The 25238-nt window shown below is 41.2% G+C and overlaps 1 protein-coding gene across 10 annotated transcripts in view; it reads right to left on the reverse strand.

The window, feature by feature from the left end:
• EEF2K (eukaryotic elongation factor 2 kinase) overlaps positions 1-25238 on the reverse strand; it is a 28887-nt gene that overhangs the window by 2628 nt on the left and 1021 nt on the right. For 3 of the 10 annotated variants that reach the window (XM_014951394.1, XM_014951391.1, XM_014951390.1), the window contains 18 exons: positions 21491-21815; positions 19657-19707; positions 17770-17870; positions 16199-16259; positions 15315-15352; positions 12511-12682; positions 10544-10693; positions 9370-9502; positions 8554-8681; positions 7749-7950; positions 7403-7470; positions 6124-6201; positions 5237-5299; positions 4622-4756; positions 3217-3405; positions 2692-2816; positions 1347-1525; positions 22-708 (listed from right to left, as the gene is read on the reverse strand). In XM_014951394.1, coding sequence (XP_014806880.1) covers positions 599-708; positions 1347-1525; positions 2692-2816; positions 3217-3405; positions 4622-4756; positions 5237-5299; positions 6124-6201; positions 7403-7470; positions 7749-7950; positions 8554-8681; positions 9370-9502; positions 10544-10693; positions 12511-12682; positions 15315-15352; positions 16199-16259; positions 17770-17870; positions 19657-19707; positions 21491-21736 — 2229 coding nt within the window. In that variant the 5' untranslated portion in view covers positions 21737-21815 and the 3' untranslated portion in view covers positions 22-598. Of the gene's footprint in view, positions 1-21; positions 709-1346; positions 1526-2691; positions 2817-3216; positions 3406-4621; positions 4757-5236; positions 5300-6123; positions 6202-7402; positions 7471-7748; positions 7951-8553; positions 8682-9369; positions 9503-10543; positions 10694-12510; positions 12683-15314; positions 15353-16198; positions 16260-17769; positions 17887-19147; positions 19294-19323; positions 19708-21490; positions 21816-21950; positions 25234-25238 lie in introns of those variants that run through there. The other 7 variants (XM_014951392.1, XM_014951393.1, XM_014951397.1 and 4 more) reach the window with 7 other exon arrangements.

Here is a 25238-nt window from a genome sequence, read left to right on the forward strand (position 1 = left end):
CTCACTGCCAATTTGAAGCACCCCCCCCCCCCCCAACTGTAAGGGTTCTATCTGGAATTTGTTTGAGAAGAATAACAGAAGTGCCCAATGACACCAGCATAATAGAATGGGACTACTTATTAAAATGAGTAGCTGTATGCCTCACTTGAAAATTTACATTCACATGCAAATTCGGTGAGAAACACCAAAGAAGATGAAGAAATGCTGAGAATTTAGGAAAATGTTTTTCTGTATATGGAGAGAAGAAAATGTAAACACACTGATGATCTGCTGTGTAAAAAACAGGACATGTGAAACCTAAATAGACATCAGCTTCATTATTCATCAAAAAACCTAAGCCCCTCAGTTCTAACAGTTAAAAAAACAACAAAAGGTCACGTGTGTCTGTATTACAGCTTTAAAACACTGCAGAAGTACGCTCTGGCACCCTACATATCACTTACATTTGGATTTCCCCCCTTCAAAAAACCCCCAAAAACTAAAATACAAAAAAAAAAAAAAGAAACTGCTAACACCACATAAAAATCTATCTTTTTAGCTGCAAAAGCAGCAAGTCTATATAAAAAAAATTGTACACAAGAACCGCTTAATTGCGGTGTTATTCTTCCATCAACGCCCAAGCCTCTTCTGCTTTTTGGTAGTACTGATTCGCCAGTCTGCCTTTCATGGCTTCCATTGCTGCTTCCGCTGCTTCTGTGTACAGCTCACCTGGGGAAGAAATAGTACCAGTTATGGTACAGGGTAAAGAAAAAACATCTCTTTATCCTGAAGCAATTAAAGGATAAAAAGAGAAATGAGGTCAAACTACAGGGGCGGGTGAATGAGCGTATTTTAATAGTGTCAGTAGAGTTACATTGGCTGGGAGTCTGGATTTCACTCTTCAAGTTGAAAGCTGCATGACTGGCTGCTGAAGGCTCCTCAATGGATTTGCAAGGACTCGAAATATGACCAGCCGGTAGGAGCCCCCTGAGGCCCCCGAGACCCACGTACATGACACAACTAAGGCAATGCTGTGTCAGGCCTGGGATCACAGCTGTGACTCAGTACAAGCCACAAGCTGCAGTTCAGTGGCCTCACAGGGAGCAAAGGTGGCTTGTGAGTGACTCACTGGGTCACAGGACCGGGGCTGGCACCGACCCCTACACCATCACGATCTCTTATTTTGCTGCTTTCAGGCTTCTATCACCCAGCATCATTACCACTTCATCTACAAATGTGAGGGTACCGACCCTCTGCATGTTTTGCAACAGCTGAAGCAGGAAATGTACTTCTGGGACACACATTGAGTGAGGGAAAAGGGAAGGAAAAGCAGGATTACTGATTACAGAAACAAAATGAGGCCTCACCTGATCTCTGTGGATCCTTACTCAGGTGGAACCCTCCAGTCATTAACATCTCTGCTTCTCTGGCCAGCAGCAGATACCGGGGCTCATCCTGAGTGCCATCATATTCCCCTCCCTCGTCATAATCAGTCATGTTCAGTGCTGCGTTGTACCAGTACAGTGCCTCCTTCCAATCCCGTACTCTGAAGTTCAAAACAATTTTTGAAGATGGTTACCTTAGGAAACAAATGTACTTGCACTGGAGACTCAGAATTCAATTTTGCAGCAGCTTCTCAGAGCCTTGATGCTCTCCGAGAAAGCTAATGTTTTCACAGAGGCTCACTAACTCCACACTGCAGCATGAGGCCACTAAATCAAATGAGGCTGGGACCACTTTATGCAGTAATTACAGAGGAGGAAGTATCAGGCTGTACTGTGCTGAGCTCCAGAGTCTAAGCTCTTGTTATAGTTTCAGTGGTTTTGGTCTGGCATTTATATTTGTAAAGGTAACTAATTTAGAGACATTCTGAAGTTGCAGAGAGTCTTGTTTCATAAATACTTTAAAACCAGTGATTTTCATATTGAGAATGCTCAGTGCACAATCTATTTCTTAGTCACAATGCTGCTCCTATCCCTCCTATCAAAATAGGACTTTTGGCCAAATTTAGAGAGATTTACTGAGGTAAAAGCATTTTTAAATTTCTTAAAACCATCCTCAGTTAAAAGTAATATCCTCAGCATTAAGACTATATTCCTGTGAAATTTCCATTCCTACTTTTATTATGAGAAGCAGTAGAGGCTACAACTGTGACAAATACTTTGTTCATCTGACTGCATTTTGTCAATAGTCACTTTACAACTTCACCTAATTCTCCTATTCCACAGCTTCTTTCATAGTTTAATTAGGAAAAAAAACGACACCCACTTGAAAAAAAAAAAAAGTGGTTTCAAAAACACCACTAAGGAGACACAGCAGTTGTAAATACTTTTCACTTACTTTTAGGGTACTACATCTCTAAAGGATCTCTTGTGTTCATTTGTTAGCACTGATCCCAAGACTTTCAAGAATGCAACTCCCACTGAAGTCAAGGGGAGTTTTATCACCAACTTCAGAGCAAAAATACTTGGCCATCACAGGGCAACCTCAGCCAAACTCAAACACACAGCTGCATCCAACAGTAGACATGATCTCTGCTATCATGGCCTAAATCTTGCTTTCATTCACACCTGGGGAAGTTTTAAGTAACTCCAAAATGCTACTTCATAGCATTACTGACATAACAGCTCTTTACATGAATGGAAGACATGCATATCAAGTGCTTCCTCCCATGGAGTACCAACAAGTGAATTACTCAGTCGTGCATAGTACCTGTCTGAACCAAGATTTACACCTGTATCATAGGCTCTTGCTACAAGAATCATGGAAGGCCGGTCTCCAGCTTCTGCTGCTCTCAGCAAGTAATCAAATCCTTTTTTTCTGTTCTCCTTCGTGTCCTAGTAAAACAAACAAAACCTCTAAAATGCATGTTTCTAAGTAAAACCATCCCTTCCTCCCTCTAACACTAAATGCAGCTTCTCCAAGTCAGTAATAGCTGCAAGTGTTTAGCATGCCTAAGAAACAGGCACAACCAAAAAAAGCCTAAGCTGCTGGATAGTAAAGATCACTTCAAAAACATCCTGAAGATCTGTAGTAATTTGCTAGCAAAACCAGGAAGAGGCAGAATTTTTTTGCTGCTTTGTCAGTCCTTAATTACAAAGTTATCTATTTTCTCTGAAGAGGCTAAAGAACACCTAACTCTAGTTATTGTTTTGTCTCTATTTCTTGTTATTCTTATGTTATTTTTACAATGGACCACAATTCTGCATTTTGGCATTTTCTTTGATATTTGTTTACCTCCAGAGTGACCTCAGAAAGAATGTGATGTGGCAGCTGAGAGCACATGAGCCCTAACCCAACGATGGCTTCCAGTTCCCCACAGTCTGCAGCGTGCTCCAGGTGGAACAGGGCTGACTCCTGATCCCATTCTTTGTCTTTCTCACAGAAACGCCCAGCTTCGTGATAGCGAACCATGGCCAAATGCACCTAGAACACAATTGCACAGGAAAGAGCCACAAGTATAGACCTGATTCTTCAAAATCCCCATGCTCAGTCTGGCCCAAACCACAACATTTACTTAGGCACAAAAATACCTCTCTGAGGTCACTACTTAATTAAAGCTAATTTTGTACCTCTCTGTGACTAAGCAGAGGACTAGTTTGATAACACACAGAGCCTGACTTGCTCCTGAACAGATTAAACAGGCAAAAAGTGATTATAGGCAGGGCAACTGCCTGTCCAGTTCTGTAAGCTTAAACACATACAGCTTTGCAGATTTGACCTAGAGACAAAAGACCTAATTCAACAAGAATCTCCCCACATTGGTGTGCCCTAAGCAGTATCCCAGCAGGTTACCACACCAGAGGACCAGGTCTGAGGGGCATGTCCCAGCATATGTGCTAGGGCCTTGGAGACCTTTAGGAGGGAGCCAAAGTTAAAAGCACCCAGCCAGCAGCTGCCTAATCTGCCAGCCAGCAAGGCACATGGCAGAGACCATGGGTACCACAAGGGCCCCTACAGGGAAGGAATTAACCTGAGGCACAGAAAATCAAGAAGGTTATCCAGGGTAAAATCCTCACACCACTGAAGCCTTTATTGTCAGAGCGGAGTCGGGGCAGAATTTCATTCCAAACATGTTGGGGGATTTTGAGTTGGGTTTTTTTTTTTTCCCCCTCCCTTCCCCAAGGAAAAGGCAGGTTTCTTCTCAAACCAAAAGGTTTGAAAACCCCTGAGGCTCTCAGGATATTCAGGAAGATCTACACTGTATGTTTTGAGCGTGGACTTAAGCCCACACATAAACCCAGACTTAATTCACATTTGCATTGGCTGGGATAGTCTGGAGTAAGAAGAGTTGGTCCACGCTACCATTTTTCAGGAGCCCAACCTTGCCTATTTGCAAGGTGTGGATCATGCACACCATATCTATCCCACTCTATCTTCTCTGTGTGAATCCTCTGGAAAGGCAAGTGAACCAACAACAGGGTCCCTCCCAAAGGAGCCCAGATGTTGCAAGTCCAAAGACAGAGGAAATTCATGGGTTCCTGAGCTGATATGTCCTTTATAAAATAGGACTACGTGACAGAAAGCTATAGACATTTTCATCTGCACAAATAGCTCACGCAGAGAAACACCTCTATGTAAGTAATAAATGCAAGACGTTCCTTTCCAGTTGGAAAGAACAGGATTACTGCACCCATCCTACCTTCCCAAGGACTGACTTCCCAATTTTCTTTTCAAGTTCTAGTGCATTAAGCCTCTGAATTTCTTGGGCAACACAGGATGGTCTGTGGATATGGACTCTGGAAGAGTTGTAGAGATTCCATTTCTCCACACTGACCTGAAATAGGAAATATACTATAATTTCTATCCAAAATTAAAATTTCCAAACTATTCAATATGGATACCTCCAGAAATCAAAGCCTCCATTAAAGTTACTACTTATCAGGAAATAATTCCAAAAATAAAGTGCAGAAAGGAAATAAAATCTAGTTAGGCAGGAAAAAAAAATATCTGTAGAACTGTCTTTTTTTTTTTTTTAAAGTGAGAAAGCTATGCATAATCATTAATTTATGTTAGAGATCAGTTACAGAGGTGACAATCTCTTTATAACATTACTTCTTTAACTGGAAAATAAAAACAAAACAAAAAAGGAAAAAACACAGAGTGGTAAGTTAATATTAATAAGCATAATCTGTAGGTGAAAAGGAAGGAAAACTGACATCTGGTTTAGTGATGTAAAGTTAGATGGCAGATGAGTGGAACAAAGGGCAAGCAGAGTGGCAAACTCATCGTCTATGAACATTTCTATTTTATTTACCCTTGCAGAGCTTCCCAAACTGTCTTCATCAGATTCATGTCTTCGATTGTTGTTTGAATGGCCCTACGTTAATGTAAAGATTTGCATAATTTAATTTGCAGCAACTGATGTGCGCCAGTTTCCCTCTAGACTGTTCTTATCCAGCAAAATTAATAGTGACAATGACCAAAACAGTTTCTACTGGATTCTTTTCTTTCAGTGATAGCGCAATATAAAAAGAAACATACTGAAATGGTAAAAATTATGGCACACACATTCTCTAATCCTGTAAACTGGATATCCCATGACAAAAACCTCGTCATTTCAAAGGTGACAAAAGGAGTAGCATCAGTATTCTGGAAGCAGTATTCTCTTTCCTATCTTCTATTTAAATATCTAGTTAAGAACTTCAGGTCAAAAAGCATTCCTTTCAAAGTCTGTATTTTAAAGCAGTAACCAACTAACCCACAGGAATTCTAAAGATGCATGTTAACTGACAACAACATTAAGTTCTATGATATCCTAAACCTTATAAAGTCATAGAAAGAAGAGAGGGTAAGAGTCTGAAAGTAGATCATATCCACGGATTCCATATGACAAGAAATTGGCTACCCTTCTCAAATGCAATAGAGAATACTTAAAAACACCACAACAATATGCAATCAAACGTAGTGTTTAAAATTAAGCTCCTCATTATAGTCTCTCTCCTGTAAAAGCGTCATTAGCATTCCCAAGATGAGTAAGCAAGTTTGCAACATGCAGGAATTTCTTTCTAATAGTTTCCTCTGTTTACAAAGTCTAGATCAAGAGGGATAAAAAATAAGATTCCTCTATTGTATTTCTCTGTAAGATTCTTCTGTCTTGAAACACTTCGAGTATGAACAGGCCCAACTCTGCTAAATTCTTACCCTCTCTCTATGATCTAGATCTTCTTGCTCACTTCTCTTTTCACTTGGATAACCGCTGTCTCCACCGTTTTCAAAATCCTATAGAAGATAAGAACAAAACATAGCACTACCCTTTGTGAGGATCTCAGCTTAACATTTCCCACAGAAAACTTTCTGCTGGTTCAATAAGATATGTCGGATGGATATATTGGAAGACCATTATTGTGTACTATCCTGGTTTCAGCTGGGAGATAATTTTCTTTCTAGTAACTGCTATGAAAGGAATATCAATAATGCATGTTGTTTTAGTTGTTGCTAAGCAATGTTTGAATTTTTGAAGGACTCTTTTCAGCTTCCCATAGAAGCTGAGAAGGAGCACAGACAGAAAGACGGAACGTCCCGTACCACAGACATCATGCTCAGTATATAAACGGGGATCAGCCGGGAGCAGGGTGGGGATCAGTAATCAGATAGGTACCCATTCACCGGGTAGCGAGTCACTTCTGTCATTATTACTATTATTGTCATTTTCCTTTTTTGTTACTCTTTCTATTAAACTGTTTTCATCTCAACCCACAAAGTTTTTTCCTTTCCCGTCCACACCTTTTCTCCGTGCCCTTCTGGAGGAAGGAGGAGACCCACAGCTGCGTGGTCCTGGGTGCCAGCTGGGGTTAAGCCATAACATATGTTATGTTACCTCTGACAGATAGAACAGGATTTACTGACCGAGAAGGTACTGTCCAAGTTTATGTTCTCTCTTAGATACACACACAAAAAATTAATAAAAAGTCAAGGACTCACATACTTTATCAAACCAAGAGTTCCCTGAATACAGTTTTCATTCTTCAGTGGTAGCCAGTTAAAATGTAAAACAGTAACTGGCAGCCTCTGGCAGTAAGGCCCTGGTGTTGGAAAACTCCCATGGAAAACTTACTGCAGTCTCCTCAGGTGAGGTTTTCTAACATCCCTCAGTACCAGTATTTGCAGTGACCTAATCAATGGGGATTCTGTTTAGCTTTCATACCACAGCAGTGCCAAAGACACAACATCCAGGCAGGGGAACAGATTTACACTTTCCTTATCTGTTAAAATACATCAGAAGCACATAAATTTCCAGAGTGGAAAAAAAAAAAAATCATGTTGTTATCTGAAAATAAAATGTTCTTCCTTCATTAGAAAGAGCAAATGCATGCAGGTAACGTGACCTGCAGCAATGAGAACAGGCAGAGCACCTTTATGTGCTTTTACTACACAAAGACTTCAGGCCATCCTTTAAAGACACATTAATTAAGTAACTCACCCTTTGGTTATCAAGCTGATCATACTCTTTGTGAACCAAGTTATCTACTTCATTGAACACAGGCCAACCTAGGAAGAAAAATACTTGCTTCTTACTGTAAGGATAACATGTTTGAGGAGAAAGCTCTAGATACCATCATGTGACTGCATTTTTTTCACAGAAGCATTTGTGCACTAATAATCTACACAGAAGTAGTTTTAGTTTTATTTCTGCTCAAAGAGGAAAGCTAGAGACAAGTATTCTGGACTAAATACAACATGCTGCTCTGTTTAAAATCAAGAAAATAAAATAAGTCACTGCAAGCGTTCAGGAGCCCCCAAGGTAGTTAGGTATGAGGATCACTCACTGAGCACGTCCATCTTTTGGCTGTGAGGGGTTGCTGAGGAGGGAGAGCAGGGCAGAGAGTCAAACGCCACATCACTCGTGCTTTCATCTCCGGAGTTTTCAGACAGGCGGGAGAGCAGAGGAGGTCGACTACCAGAGACTGTTCTCACCCGGCTGCTGCCACATTTTTCCTCTGTGCCACGGAGAATCGTCTGAGCAGATTCCTTGGCAAATTAACAAGAAAGTCCCATGAGTAATGCTTCTCTGTATTCTAAGCATGCTACATAAGCCAACATGAATGTTTATTACCCCCCTGTACAAAAGGGCGGGTATAAATACACATGTGTATACATAATTATTTGCTTTGAAAAGTTCTATAACCCATCAAAATATCTAGACCTGGCACAGTTACAGTCAAATAGTTCTGTTTAAGACACTTCCATTCAAAGCATTTCATCAGGTCCCAGTCTCACTAATATCAGTTGAAACTGAGATCAGTTAAAGACGAGCAGTTCTATTATTTTGGTCTCCCCAAATTAGGTTTGTGAGGTATGAAACTTACTAATGATTTCAGCATTCAAAGATATACTGGGTCCTAAACTTACATGTGTTACAAGGTTCCCTATGCATTAAAGCTACAGTATTAATTCAGCGGCAAGTGTGGGTAAGTCAGCTTTAAAATGCTGTATTTTAAACTGCAACATTAGTGATTTAGGTGGTTATATCTGCCATTTAAATAGCATATTTGAATTTTATTTAAAGGGCTTTTAAAATTAGAATAAATCAGCTATACTGCTTACTTACACTTTTTTTCATCAAGCACTTACAAGTAATTTTTTATTACAATCCAAGGCATCTTTCTCTTTTGATGAAAGGTCAAATGGTGCAAGCCCCATGCTTTTGCAAATCTTGTTGCAGGAATGAGAATGAAAGAATAAGGCCATACCTCGAACACCTATAGCATTAAAAAATAGTGAAGAAAGGATTTAAGTTTTTATGACAATTTGCTTATTAAAAGCTAGAAGTCCCAAAGCATTTTCTAAAAAGTCAAAAGATAAAGAAAGAGAATGTGCTTTGTAGCACACACAGCTCAAACCACCTCCCTTTTATTTTAATACCTGTAAGGGCTTTTCATTCGTTCTGCAAGAGAGAGGGAAAGGAGGACTGCAAAATCTTCAAAGGCTATGTATGCATAGGATATAATAAATTAATTTGGCTGCATCATTGAGAAACACACCTACATTTCATACTGCTTACAAAACTTGCTGTCTCCTATAAACAACTTCATGTATAGACACTTGGAGCTTTAAAAATATGCAAGGCCTATCTCTCCATATTCAACTGTATCCATTCCTGCAACATGGCAAGGAAATTAAAAGCCACCAATACTGCCCTCCCATTGCAGGAAGTGACTTAATTTCATTACTTGTTTGGTTTAAGAGTAGACAAGGAGACATGAGCCAAGATCAGCTCTCATTTCAAATCTGCCCACGCACGACGGCTGCCCTGTTCAGGGATCCCAGCAGTTTGCAAGACACTCAGAAACGTGCCTGCTCACTCAGCCGTGTAGTGGCTACCCAGCAGACAGCTGAGAAGAGAAAGCAAGAAGCCATTAGCACATGAAACAGGATCATTGATTTTACCTAGGTTGCCGTCTCCAAAATCTGTACCATTCTCCGTATGGATCTGAGGGTCCGTGTAAAGATCTCCAACTCCCTGGATATCAACAACAATGAGTTGGTGTCCTGAGCGCTCAAAGGTGAAGTGACTAAAGGCCTGCGAAGAACCACAGAAGGTGTCTGAGAAAACTCTCCCTCCATCTACTGAAATCAGCAACACACATTCATATCTTATACATGGGCAAAGAAGTCTGGTAACACTATTAGTGAAATATAACTGGTATAAACATAACAATGAAAGCAATGAGAGACTAAAGGCATGTAGTAGATTGCTCCTCCAACCTGTCCCCACTCAGTACTGGGCGAAAAGAGGCAGGATGAAAACCAGCAGTGGGAACATGCACGGGAGAGGAAATTGCTTTATTCCTCCTTCCTGTACCAGAGATTCTGTTTTCCACTACAATCTTCACCTTAGGAAGTGGGGAGCAGCCTGGCAGACAGAACAACAGCAGGCTCTGATGCCAGTGCAGAATTGCTTCTGCATAAATATCCTGGCTGTGCCCGTGGACCTCAAAGCTCTGCAGCCCTGGGACGCTGCTTCCTTCTGCTAACAGGCAAAGCTTTGCCACATTTCGGATAAAAAACAAAAACAAAACACAAATGAGTGAGCACCCCTAGAAATTCTCCTTCCCCTACTAGGGCCTTTGGGAGGTCCCCCTGAATGGCTAATCTGGCTCTATATTCATGTATCAGATAATGAAACGTGCATTAGTTCCCTTTAAATGCAGCATTTCAAGAATCAGGTATAAAAATCCCTTCTCTTTGGCGTAAAGCTGAGACATTAGGAATCTTCTGGGAAGGCCTCCAAAAATGCGCTGCCAGGCCTGACAGAGGTGACGGGTGGACATAGACAAGCATTTTAACTGCAGCAGATCTCATGGCACATCAAATAAACTCAAACAACAAATAAACATGGAACTCAAAGTCAACAGACACTGAAATGAAATAAAGCAGCACACTCAGTGGCTGAAAGAACCAGCCCCAAATAAAGGGTAGACATACTGCAAAAAGAGAAATTTATTTGGCATTGTACTGGAAAGCCTGCAGTTTCATTTCTTGGCAGTAATGCAAGACCTCTGGACAGAGCCAAGAATTTCCCTGCAGCAGACTCTATGGAAAGCATTAAACAAACCCTCACTTGTGGAGTAAGGCGAATGTTGTCATCTCGCACAAATCCAGAATTTGAGTTGTATTTGATGTATTTGCCCTCAATGTAATGTTCCAAATGAAAGAGAGGCTTTCCAGGTCTGTTCTTCATTTCAATTATACAGGTCTGTACTATATCCACCTGGGGAGGGAAAGAAGATAAACAATGAAAAACAGAATACCGCCTTCAGATCAAAGTGTGTCTGAATCCTCCAGCTGTGAAAACTTTCCCAATAGCAGAAGCTGAACAATTGCAAAGATCTGTCTGTTTAACAAGAGGGTGGGGGAAGAGTCACATGTTTCTTAGGTTATTGGAGAAATGCTATAAATGAAAAGCAGTCACTTCGAAACAGCTCACTTCGGCAGGAAATTCCTCTAAAAATTCTTAGTAAATGTTGACTTGCTATTTTATTTTTGTGGGTATCTTAAGAGTACACTCCAAAGAGTCTGTACCCGGAAAGTAAGACATACAGTAACCACTGCACAACTTGTAGAAATGCCTCTTCAGAGAAGATATTCTTCAGAATATCTTCAGATATTTCTGTATCTTGCCTCACCTCCTCCCTCTCTCCCAGACACATTCCTAAAGGAGAAACCATCACAACTCTCACTTTACTTACACCTTCTCCCCTACGTGGCATTTAAAACTTCTAGATTTTTAGATTCCTCTTTGTGTGCTTCACTCTGTACCCCACCTTGCCGCTGTTAGGTAGTTATTAACTAATCCTCATATGGAAGACAATACAAATAGTCCACATATTCAAACGTACTCACTCATTTTGGCTATTAAATGGCTAAGGCCCCCACACTGAGACACACTTCCTGACCCATCCATCTTGTCACGTCACACACAGTCTGCGGTAGAGCCAAGGGCAGGAACCATGATACCACAGTGCATGTGCAGCACCCCTCCTACAAGCTGCCTTTTCTGCTCATCTGAAGTCATAGTTAACTCAGGCATTCGGTACCCGCTGTGCATTAAAGGGACTCAACAGCTTCATTGATACATACCATGGACATACTCAAAGAGGAGCTACCGCCCAGGAGCAAGTGAGCTTTGCAGTCCCTCATGCCTGCACTTTCGTTTCTTGTCTTGTAAGAAGCTGATTGCTGCTGGAGGTCCATTGTCCAGGGACACAATGGCCAGCTTTGGCCAGCCATTCAACTTACCAGAACGGAAAAGTGCAAAGCTCTGTTGGCTGTACAAAGTATTTAGCACGGACCCCAGAACCAGAAATACAGCCAGCAAGTCAGTGGAACCACCTCTTCCTGAATCCTATGCGTTTATGCACATCACTAACACAGAAGACAGGAGCATCTCTTGATAACCTCAGCCTAGTCTGATATCCCATACACCCAGGAGTTTCATACAACTTAACACTTTGCACTTAACACAGTGTGCTAGTATTGTCATTGAGACACCTAAAGGAAACAAAGCCATAGTATCTTAATTTTTTGGAAAATATTTGATCACTCCTCCGGTATGTGTATTTGAATTACTTCATAAAGTTATTCAGGCTTTCAGCTCCTCTCAAAAATCAGTGGTAGCCAGGTGTTTAGATAGGTTTGCAAGATTTAAGAATCTATCTTCCTGGAGCACTAACACTTAAGTGCTTGCTGACACTGCAGCTGGCAATGAGTTCTGTGACATCTCTGATTATCTCAAAAGCAGCTGGGCAAATATCAAAAGAAGCAAGACAAACACTGTTTTATTTTGGTCTTCAGTCAACAGCTGGGAACAGTCATACATTCACAAACACACAGTCCCTAATTCTGAAAATAGTAAGCAACTCCTGCATTTACTTCATTAAAAATCAGGTACCATTTAATGGAAAACACAGTAGTGCAGAAGAATCTATTAACAGAATGGGAACAAGTAATTCCCTGCAAATTAAATTGAAAACTAATCTAACAGGAGAGCAAGACTGCATTTTTGCTTAGCAAGATCTGTGAACGTACCTGTTTTGGTGGCTTGTGCCGGTTGTACTCTTCTCCCCAGAGTTTTGCTTCCATCTGAAGTCGGACATCCTCAAAATACACATCCCTGTCTACACTCTCTATGTATTGCTTGGCAACATAGTTATAGGCACCTTTCCAGTTCTGTGTGTGTAAGAAATTGGACAGCTTTTTCCTGAAAGACAAATCTATCATTGGTGAAAGCAAAACCAAGAATTTCAATTCTGTCTTTCCCACTTCTTTGCCCGCATGGACAGGGCCAGGCCCTGAGGTCAGCATTACCCTCAGTCATTTACCAGATATGCTAGCTGAAAAGCAAAGCACAGATAGAGGGCAAGGGACAAAGCAACACTGCATATGAACAGCTGGGATGTGTCAAAGTGCCTGCTAGGTTTGACTGTACCTACTTCTACTCTGAACTTCCTCCTTTTCTCATTTCCTTTTCCGCCCTGCTCCTCTCAAACCCAGAGTATAAAGGGTCAGTGCTACCTCAACGCCCTGTTCTAATGTCAAGAATAATTTTCCGCAGAAATGTACAGGGAATGGCCTTTCAAACATGAACCAAGAGGAAAAACCCTCTCCTATGATAAGAGCAAACTGCTGCCTTGTCAACACACAGGGATTACTACTCAGTAGTATGCTCCCGGAGGCAAAAGTGCACCAACAGTTCTTACGATGTAGCTTTTAACTTTTGTTCATGTGCAAAACTTTAATCCACACGTGCCTCAAAAGTGGAGGGGGAAGACTTTGACAAGAGGATCTGCTGGCTGCCAACAAATGGATTAATGGATTCTGCAACCCAGTGGTTGCAGAAGATGCCAACATTCAAGTCAAATGGGGAAAAAACAAAAACCACAAACATTATCTAGAATTCCAAAGCAGACACAGTCTTCTTTCTTAGAGCAACTTCTTCCCCTCCCACAACCCCTCAGCCAAGAGCTGAGATACAAAGAAGATAGCAAAAAGGTATAAAAGCCCCCCCACCATGGCAGCAGTGGTAGCTGGAGAGGCCAGCGATGCCAAGCCAGTCTGAAGGGGGAGGAGGAGTACGAAAAGAAGCATCTAGAGGAAGGCATGGCTGGCTCCTGAGTGGTTCTCACCCTCTGCTCAGTAACAATGGTTTCTCTGAGCCTCTCTCAGTGCCATGGCAAGTCGCACATTTTGAGAAGGTAGTAGCAGCCCTCAAACTCTCAACCCTTCCCCTCTCCCTCCTAAGAACATTGGTGCAAGGGGTTGTTACAGGGGACACTAAAGGCAAAGCAGCTTCAGACTGTCTGTCCTACAGGGATGGGCAGTTGCTATAGCAGAGGCCTTGGAAAAAGCAAGACAAGAATTCAGCCATGATTTGAAACCTTTCCAGTTCTCTGAAGAAACTCATTTCTCTGCAAAACAAGCCATCTCATGTGCCTTCTACAGCCAACACTCTCTGAAGTTCCTTGAGCCAAGTGCAATCACTGTCATGACTAAGGACTCACAAAGTTGCAAAAATCTAAAAGAGAAAGCTCCAGATGAGAAATATCAGTGCACTAGTGAGTGTTATGGAAAATCCAGCACTAGGAAGCGGAAATACGAGTTATGCTTTCTTTTACAAGAGGTTAAGGCAAAGCTGAGAAGATAAATTTCTGTTTATGGCACTACTCAAGACAAAGGAGAATTTGGTAAACAACAAGAGCTAAAAGCAATGTCAGCAGGCTAAGATTTGTGACTTCTTAGGCATCATTCACTGCTCTATCTGGCTTTGCAACAACAGAGCCACCTGCATGAACCGACACTAAAACAATGCCAAACTGGAGGACTAAAGAGGTTACTTATCCTCCTTTTTGTTCAGGTTCAAAACATGTTTTTGTCATTCAGGAGTTTCTCTTTGCAGAAGTGAAACCAGACATGAAAAGCAATTTCTCTGCATTCCACAGCCAGAAAGAAGGGGGAGCAGCCTTAAGCACATACCTGTACATTTTCCAGGAAATATTAATTTCTTTAATTTCCAGAGCCTGGAAAGGGTGGGGTACTCTTCTAGCACAAACTGATTTATAGCTAGATGCTGATGCCCACAACCGTATTTGCTAATGCTCTCTGAGGAAAGAAAAGTTCCTCCTCTGTCTTCTCCCACACGTCACCCTTATGGAAAGAGTAACTATGAGTATTTGAGTTCTACCAGAATAGTCCTAAGTATGGCAGATGTGATCCAAAGTAAACTCTGAGAGAATAACCTCTTTGCTGAGGGAGGCTGAGTTGAGATTGCACCATCCAACTATTCTTTCCCCTTTTCTCTGCCTAACCACAGGCCTCAAGTTGGCTTCAGGCTGCACACACCTCACAACCTCTTATCAAGTGGGAAGCTATTTTAGCACACTAGGAACACAGAAACAAAGTAGTTGCTTCTGTACTTTTATGAGTATTTCGCATCCAAGAGATGGTGGAAATAGCATAAATTTATAAATTGCTAATTGATAGGCTGACTATACTTGCTGGAACTGGACATGATTGTACATTATCCATCCCACCACAGTTCCAGCACAGGCAATGGCTTGACTCTCCAAATCAAACTTACTGGATGCTTGCACCACACTTGCTTCTGCTTCCCTTAAGAGAATATTCTGCTTTTTGATCCCCACTTCCTATGCTTAGTCTAAAGTCACACACAAACAGGAATAAACTCCTCAGCTATGCCTTTTAGAAAGACACAGCAGGGAGCTAATGGGGAGCCACACTTTACACAATCTCCACCAAACCTAAGTGATATTCCAGTCACCACAGAAGAAAATACTGCATGGAGGCCAACAGAGATAAAGCCAGCAGATACTTACGTTCTGAAACACTCTCGCATTGCTCCACGGCCAAAAGGCTAGGGAAAAGAAACAAACAAAACCCCAGCATTGACGTTTCCACAAAGTTATTTTCTAACCAGCAAGAGACACAACCATGTGTTCCCCTTTATATCCTTCAGAAAGCAGTTCTCAAATAGGCTGCTTCTCCTCAAAGAAAAGTGAAAACCCACTGGCAGTGTAAGTAGCAATGTGGGGAAAAGACACTGGGAGTAAGTCCCTTCTCAGTATCTCAAGGAGCAGACGTGACATGTCTTTTAAAGACGCTATTTAAATTCTCTCTCCAGTTTGGAGTCAGCTCTGTTGTGGCAGTGTAGAGAAGCTGGCTTCGCAGACCTCATGCTCTCTGCATTTAGGCTTCCACAGAGGACGTGCCAAACAGCATCACCTCCCCAGACACCAGATACTAGGTCACTAACACAGGACAAGGCGACTCCAACACACCAACAGCCCCATAATTTAACTGGGAACTGACAGTAGCTTCCATCCTCCCACACCAAACATTTGGTCTGTTTTCATCCTAACAGCAGAAATTATTTGGAAGCACACAAAATAGTAGGACTATTGCCAGGCGGGGAGATGAGGCCAGCAGAAAATGGAAGAGAGATCATTGGGAAAGGAACAAATGCCTCACGTTGCTGACAGGGAAGGGCTGACTCCATGTTCTACTCTACTCTGGGAAGAAAAGGCTGTTGGGACACCAAAACATAATGGATGAGCTGAGGAAAAAGAGAGGTAGGAAAAAAGAATGACATTGAAACTTCAAAACTTCTATATAAGGAAAACTTCTTGCTGCCACCATTCAGTAACAGGGAGGAAATAACAAATTTGGCTGCTAATAAACATGAAGGACAGTGTGATCTTACTTGTGAAGCCATCTTGATGAGGACTTCATCTTCAACCCAGTCCCCCGTAACTGCATTGTACCTGCAAAATCAGGAAATGCGCTTCAGAACTATGAAGGAACCCAAATCTTCCCATCCCCAGGGCGTATCCTTCCTTATCTCTAGTTGATTGCTAAAACGTGCTGCTGCCACTTCAACACAAAAACTCCTTGTCTTCCCACCATGCTCCTGCCCTCCTTACATGGGAAAAAAGAAATAGGTATTTCTTTTTTAATAGGTACTTAATCCTATTGACAATGAACAGATTCCGCTACAGAAGCTAGGCGTTCTCTGCTTTGATAATTAATCTCCTTTGTGATTCCTAGGCAGCACACTGGGGGCAGAAAGAGCCTTACCAAGCCCTGCACGTGAGACAGGTTGCCTCCCCAGCCCTGAGACTGTGTAACCCTGGTTGCGGCAGTGGATCTGCTGCAGGGTGGTGGTGGAGGTTAGCAGAACGCTGCACCAGCTGGGGCTGCTAAAAGCCTCAGGACCAAGAATGGCCCAACACGGCACCAAGGAGGAGCAAGTCTCTGCACAGCCCTGTGATAACACAGACTACAGCTGTGGTTTCTCCCCACCCCCTAAGCTCCCAACACAGCAAAAGCCAAACTGAGAACTACAGTGGCCGAGTTGCCAACACATGATTGCTTCCAGCCCAATTGCCCTGACCTGCACCAAGTACTTCACGCATGAAGACACCCCACATACCCCCTTTAGGCTGTATCACCCCAGTTCACAGCAGACAAAAGAGGTGGAAATAAGAATATCTGAGCCACCTCTTTTTAATAGGGTATTCAAGTAGCCCTGATCCAACATTATCACTTATTTGTCTTTTTAAATATGCATGCTATTTCAGGACTGCGTGGCTGACCAGGGACAGATCAGTCTATGGGGAAAAAGAGTGCTGCATGACAGTGTTATGTGATTGCAAGGGAGGTCTCCCATACACTCCCTTCCACCCAGAAACCTGCGTCAGTAGGGCAAACATTTTGGCAAAGCCATGCTAAAGCTCTAAGAATAGTTTAAGGGCTAAACTCAGTTTCAGCACGTACACCATGCTGAGCTATTCTGGGCTTTATATGGATTTAAATTCCAGCCACATGCAGCAATACTGCATGGAACAGGCAATAGTGAAACTGCTATTTTGGGAAAGGCAGAGTGTTATGTTGCCTTTTTTTCCTAAACCATTCCAACTAAGTACGCTGCCTCTTTACTGGATTTCATTTCCTTATGAAGTTTACAGCATTAATAAATCAACCAGAAAATACTTTTCAACCTTGTTTCCTCTCTAGATGGTGAAACTCCTAGATACTACGTAGGAAAGAGAGAAACGAGCGTAACACTGGTTTGCTGAAAGGTTGTTTTTTTTTTCATGATGAGCAGTATTTACATATCCCTGGGAAATTCAGTTAAGACACACTCACTTTGGGCATTATTGAGAGTTCCTCAGCCATGTAATTACACATATTCTGCCCTCTAAAAACACAGCCCTTGCATATACCAGCATATTCTGTTTAACATCAGCATTAAAAGCAGAAAGATCCACACACCTGTAACGAATGGCTTGTTCCATCTCAATATCCTCAAGATGAAATTCTGCCCACGGATCGGGCATGTGCTTTGCTTTCTGAATAGCATGTTTCCAGGTTTCCTGAAGAAGTTACAAACTGGCAGATTATTTATAATCAGCAGCGACTCACAACAACTGTATTTTCCAGAGCACATTAGGACCCCAATGCTGTGAAGACATGTAACTACACAACCCCCCAAAGCACTATTCAGAGCAGGGGCTGAGAGGTAAAGAACACTGACATTTTTATAGCCTCAAGTATAATGAAACACAGGTCAAAACCATAAAGCATTATGTTTTAGTTCAATTTGCACTGTCATAAAATTACTGAGGACAGAATCTGGTCGAGTATACACCAAGTAAAATTTGCAAAAATCTGTTGTAATTTGCAAATACCTCTAATATATGCTGCAAATAGTGATAAGTCACACTTAAATGACATTGACTTTTACTGGTTTGATTTTTAACTTTTTGTCACTAACAGCACATGTTGACAGTGTAAGCACAAAAAAGTCCATTAATGACAGAGCAATATGGAAGAAGAAAAAAAGTTCCATAAACCCCAAGGCCCCAAATTATGCCCCCCAAATTAAGAAAGAAAAAATTAGAATGTTGCAAAAGTAGATTATAACAACCATTCCAGACAAGTAGCTATTTCAATCTCCACCAAGTCAAGAATAAAAAAATCAAAGGAGTTTTCTGGAATATAAACAAGTCTTTCTCTACCAGCCAATCTGGATGCTTTTCTCCTAACATTTTGATTCCCCTCTTTTTACATTGTACTGTTCCAAGAGAACTGGAGATACGATCCTTTGATATGCCGAAGACTTTCTCCAAGGTGAGCAGAAGGAAAGACCACTCTGCACCCACGCCAGTAAAGAACTACTCAGCTCTAAAACTCTGTTGCGGCCTCCCTGACTGAATTTCAAGTATGTAGAAACAGTAACTTTTACAATATTGTTGTGTTTGGGTTTTTTTTTTTTCCTTTGGAATTTAAATCTGTCAAAACATTAAAAAAAACCCAAACAAACAGTATAAACTGATGCAGCAATGACATCAAGTTTTTGAAGTACACGACCTTTTAAATTGTTCATGTTCATCTTTTATTTCAACTGTAAAACTGCATACCTTGCAAGCAACTTTCTGATAATAAAAACACGAAACTAACACAATACTACAATAAATAAAACAAGTTTAAAAGACAGGCTGAGAAAGATCTCCTACATGTTTCATAACAAAATGAAGTTGCCTCAGATCATGCAATGATAAACATTTCGTATGGAGCTGGGAACTTTCGTACTTGAATATATATGAAAAAAAATAGGGAGACAGAAACAAGCCAAGGCTCGGCCAATTACCTATGTCAAATCATGTTTGAGCAGGGTCCCTCTCCAAAAGGGTGATCTGTGTCCATGCTACGTAATGATTTAAATAAATTAATTACTTGTGCTTGATCTTGTGAGGTGCCTTGTACAAAAGCTGTATTCTAATCTTCAAAGAAACAAAAGGTGGACTTCAAGGAAATGGTGCTAACCGTGCAATTTTTCTCCTGCTGTAGGTGTCTGTCTGCCAAGTAGATATCCTGCATCCATCCTATTCTTGTTCACAGTAGGAAATACTGTGAAGAAACAACTACAGATACATGCTTTAAAAGAAGTGATATCTCAGGGTAGAGAACAAAAGATGGTTATTATTTCATTCAACAGCTACCTCTTTTTAGTTTTGACTTGATGATTTTTATGGGCTGAGGCAAGCAGTTCTCCCAGACAATAAAACAATGAACAAAAAAAGGCCATAAAAGGAAAACAAACAAACAAATCTTAATGCATCTATTAGATACTGTGTTCACATTTTCTGTTTAACCTACCCGACTATGGTCAACGACAGAGCTGTGCTTAGAACGATGCTGTGCGTCATTCTAAAGGATGCACGAGAAACATAAAAGTAGGAAAATACATGTGATAAGACAAATGTTTGACAAAGTATCTCTGTTGTCTTTGTTAATAAAAAAAAAATTCCACTTAAAAGCCACTCTTAATTTATATTCCAAATATAACTTCATTCTTAGAACTTGTGAACCAACCTATTGAGGTAAGTTGTCAAATTTTTTTAATTGAAAAATATGAGTTAAAAGAGTCTTGCCTATTAACTAGCTAATTAACCATTGCTGAGTCCTGTTTAAAGGCAGAGAGTTAATAGTAATTCTTCTACCTGCCTCTGCATTTCATTATCAATGGCCATACTGCCATCACCTTTGGAGCGGGACAGGCAGACTCCGACCAGACCACGCTGTGGTGGTTTAAGATGTCAGTCCTGCCTGTTGGCTCCTCTCTGTGTTGGCATTCACCATTTCTGCAGCTTAAGCAGCTGATGAAGACTTGCTTGCTTCATGTCTCAACCCAATGCATTTTATCTGTGAGAGGAGCTAAAAACGACAAACAAGGCCTTGTGACACCCAAAGCATAGGTGCATATATTCTGCAGAAGCAACACGATAGCTTAGGAAGAAGGAAATAATTACAATTTCTTAAGTCCTTATCAGTTTTATCTCAGGCCACATGACTAAGAACTCGCACTGCAAACTCAGAGGCAAGTGTTTAGCACATGCTAAAATGTACACACAAATTTAGACTAAGCTCCCTATCACATCCTAGCTTGCTTAGCACAGCATACACTAAAATCTGTCCTCTTGTCTGGACTAAATGTGTACTCCTCACCTTCCTCAAGAATATGTACCTTTTAATGCAAAAAAGGTAAAAAAATCTTACTGCAGACAAGATAGCTTCACTTTTAATGCGTTTTAATGTGTTAGCTGACTGAAATAAACCCTCTGGTATCTCCTCAAGAATAAAGCATGCATTAGGCATAACCAAGATTTTAAAGTATCTATTAAATAAATAGTATGTTAATATTTATAACAAGAAATGTGTTAATTAAACACTTTAAAGCCCAGTCTAGACAAACATCTAAGAGACATGCCAGACTAGCACAAATGGTGCATATTTGGAGTATCTAACCTACAAAGCGAATGTCACTCATGTTCTCAAGGCTCTGCTGCCTGTGGGTTGGTCTCCCTTTGCCTGGTCCAATCTGTGCAAGGGAGCGGAACAGGACACGCTGCCAAGGAAGTGCCAAAGCCCCTCTTGACCTCTCTGCAATGCTGTGATCGCTCTTCATTCTGAAAAGGTCAGAACTACTGCCAGTGTGATACTTCATGTCCAAGCGCAAGAGTCAACATGTTCAAAGCTCCCCCAGAAGGAACTATAACCGGAAAACCTATCATTACAATTTAATCACTTCCAATTTAATTTGTCCAGATAAAAATATTATGCATTATTAACTCCACTTGGCAAAGTCCATAATAAAATATCTTTTGCCAGGCCCCAATTTAGCCTACAAGTATAATCTTTTAAATCTCCCAATCAATGTATTGCTTTTTTAATGGTTTGACCATAACAGCAGTGAATTGTTCACCTCGATTCTGCTGCTTGTGTAGGTGAAGATCTCCCAAATTAAAAGGGACAGTAAGCAATTCAATGGCAGTGTCAGACTATTGGCTTAATGGAATTAACTGCAGGTCTGGAAAACCAGATGTATTTTTTTTTATTGAAGCGTTAGTTAAAAGAGATGAAGCAGTTAGAGAATCTCTCATGCCAACTACATAAAACCAAAACCTTACTATATGCTGGAGCCAATACTTACCTTAAAGCTAAATGAGTTTCTAGGAGAGGAGCTTGAACTGTACTGCTCAGTTTTTGCTAAGTTGCTATAATAATTGTCAACTTTGATACCGGCAGACTTGTTAGAAACTGGATCATCAGTTATTGGACAGATAAAATAATTGTCTTCATCATCACTATCAGCATCAAGATAATTTTCAGAGTTTGCTGTAGTTGATCTAACATTATCAATCCCTTCCATACGAAAAATAAGATCCTCGTCTGCCATGTTTGTGGGAGGTCAGTTTAACTCCTGCAATGATTAAAACAGCCACTCTTCTGACACACATGCAAATGGAGGGAAGAAGCTGGATGGAAGGAAAAAAAAAAAGAATGGGTTATTAAAAAAAAAAATGTTGCATGAAACTGATTGTCAACACCCTGACAGAAAAAATTAAAATAATTTGCATTTGGCTGTATGAAAATGATCCCCAAGTACCTACCTGAGGTTTTGAACACCTCAGTGCTAGATCCTGGCTTCTAGAAGGCACTCAGTTTTTAAATTGCTACAGGAGTGAGAAAAGAAGATAACCAAGTGTGGGAAAGTAACAGAAGATTGGTGAGGAGGACTGTAAATATGCTCAAGCGACTCGCATGTGGGGTGCTGGAAAACACATCACACCAATTGTTGCTTAGTTTGTGTGCTCAACAAGTAGAACGTCTGCACTTAGATAACATAGTCCTGGGATGGACTCAGGGGCGCCTTATCAAACACGCCTGAGATTCTTGCCCTGCTTTGAAGAGATCAAAGCACAGCAAAAAACTCTGCCTGCCAGAATCCTTCAAATACAGGCCCAAACAGCAAGTGGGAGCTCCCTTGCTCCCTCACTAACAAGGACTCTCTTGCGAATAAGGACTCTTGCCCCGTGGTGCCTATGTCCCCCTGCTTGCCGGCCTCTGCCCGGATGCTGTTTCAGAGGTTCCCAGATCCACGAGGTATTGAGATTAAATTTGTTCTTTGCCCTTAATCCATGGTTTTGTGGTTGTTCCTGCGTCCTGCCTGCATTGGCTCACATACCAAGTATAGAATAATACTGTAAGATCTGAGGGATTGCAAACACCACCTGCTGCCTATGGCTGATATCTCTTAATGCTCCTGTCTCCTCTGAATATTTTTAATTTCTTCTTTCTCTGAAGTGCCGAGCTTCACACCACCAACCTTAGAAATCTGAAGGAGTTTTAGCTCAAGCACCACAATCAGGTTTTAAAATTTTTTCAGGACAAGCCTTCTCCAGGATATTGCAAATAAATAGCCAAAGGAGTTAGGGAGTATTGGGACAATGTAGAAAATTGTCCCACCACTGCCAAAATTTAAATTGGCTTTTGGCTCACATACTGCTAACGGTCCACAGTGCCAAGCTGGTTGCTCAGGCTACCAGGACATCCTCAGAAAGACAAAGTACAAAAGAGGCCAAGAAAGCAGGCCACCATTCCACTGCTGCTGCCCAAGTGTACTCACTAGCAGATCAGAGAGACAAGAGGAGGTATGCGTGAGGGGTATACTCAGCTGTTCTGTCTTTTACGCTGTGAAGAGAATTCAATTTGGATCAGTCTATCCTCTTCCAACTCCAAAGACAGCAAATACGGCATTCTGCTAAACAGCATCAAGCCTCCAAGCTGCGTTTGCTTTAAGCATAGAGAGAAAAAGTATTCTCCCTGGTTAATAGCTCTTTTGCAAAGAGGCAAAAAAGCTTGATTTTGTCACTGGTTATTTCAACTTTTTAGTAGCTTCCTGGATCCCAAGAGCATAGAATAGGTAGGGTTTGGCTTCTCCTGGGTCCTATCTAACCTAAATGATTCTACAGTCCTATATAATCTGCTCATCTAGCAAAGACCACGTGAGAGCTGTCATTTCTGGAAAAGGCAGTACCGCGGAACTGGAAGGGGAAGGTATCCTCAGTTGCCACTATCGTTTTTGTTGTGATCATTTTACTAGAGTCTAACAAGTATTTGAGAACTTTAACCTCTACGCTTGTCAGCACACACAAACAACAGATGTAAAATGATGCTTCAAGTGGGCAACAAACTCCAGGACATGGACTAGCCTCATCACCCACAGGTGCTGTCCTGCGCTCATTTCTACTACTGCAGTCACACACGTCAGCACATCCACCAGGTCTGAGCCTGTCTGAGAAACAGGAGCAAGGAATGCAGGTTTATGCAGTGATTGCAAACAGTTCTGTGACTCTGTAAATGGAACATTATCACACAAATCAGTTTCTATTTAAAGCTAATGGTGTTTATAAAACTCTCTCAGTTTTACTTGGAACCATACTTCTTGTGAAGGACTTGTGGTGTTTACTTTGGAAGTGTATTTACCAAAACAAGTTCTCACATAACACCCTCTTTAAAACAGAATTTAATACCCAAACTTTAACCTACACACAAACACTGTTCTAAACCTCATAGTTCATTTGACCAAAAGCACTATAAAAAAGCCTGAGCTTCATCCCAAGACTTCTATTCTGTACTTTTGCATTATGGCATAAAGTCGTACTATCTAGGAATCCCTGTTAGCATTGCTGCTATGTTTTGATCATATAGTCTTTAATACGCGTTACAGAAGCTTTCCCACGGCTAAGCAGCAAAGAGTCAGACTGCACTAAATCTAGCCTGCAAGCCTGCATTATCACATACAACCTGTAATTTAAATTACTCGCTCCAATCTACCTTCGAAATTTATTCTTGTCTTGTACTACGCGATTCAAGATTAAAATCTAAAATACAGTCAGTTATTAAATCCATTTAATTCTCTATTATTTTTTTGGCTTTTCCAATGCATGTCTGAAGTATTTATTTTCTCTTGCCTTTATATCCAAGAGCGATACCACCAGGAGGGGCAGGTGAGTTGCAAGGACAATTCACTGTATTGCTGAGCGCAGTGCACATGCAAACACAGATAAACAGAGGGGAAAATTCACATCACAGTGCTGGTAAAAGACAACTCGTTTCCTATAGGGTGTCTGTTGTTTCAAAACCCTCCTGGTTTGGCACAACCCTTGAACAAGACCCCACAGCTGCCTCAGCATTGAAACCTGCCTTAATTCATCCCAAAGAGCTGAGGGACAGGAATATTCTACTCTAGTCAGCCAAAGAAGGGACAACTGGAGCATCTCCAGCTACTTCTTAGTGGCTGTTTCAGCTCAGACAGAGCCCTCTGCCCCACTTTAGCACAGGACAGTGAACAGGAACCACCCTAGAACAGAAGAAGTCCCACCGTCTCTGGTAGAGAAGCATTAAAGCAAGAACAACCTCCCTCTCCCTGGTATTATATTAAATCCCTTTGGTTTACTACCACATCAGCTAAAGCCATCTAGCAGGATACCTGCAACAGTAACAAGCAGTTTTTTCTTTTAAGAGAAAAATCACTTTTTTTCAGATTAACATTTTTTTAAAATACAGATTTGAAATTTAACCTAAGCAACTATACAGGCTGTGCACCTTACAACATATCGTTGTCATCTGTATGAAATACAGACACAAAGCTACATAACATGGTCCAGAAAACCCCACTGCTGTGTTAATGTCCTGCAGCATGTTACAGAATTGCTGCTTAACAGAACAGAACAGAATTACTTTCCAAACACCCAAACAACCCTTGTGAAGCAAACGTCTATCCTCATCTGCACCATGCGCTGGCAAGAAAACAAGTTTAGCGAGTCGAGGTAACAACTCTGATAAAAAACAAGATTAAAAAACCCAGAAATGTCTCAACTCACTGGCTACCTTTG

This window comes from Calidris pugnax, unplaced genomic scaffold, assembly GCF_001431845.1.
Source record: "Calidris pugnax isolate Ruff unplaced genomic scaffold, ASM143184v1 scaffold198, whole genome shotgun sequence".
Lineage (NCBI taxonomy): Eukaryota > Metazoa > Chordata > Aves > Charadriiformes > Scolopacidae > Calidris > Calidris pugnax.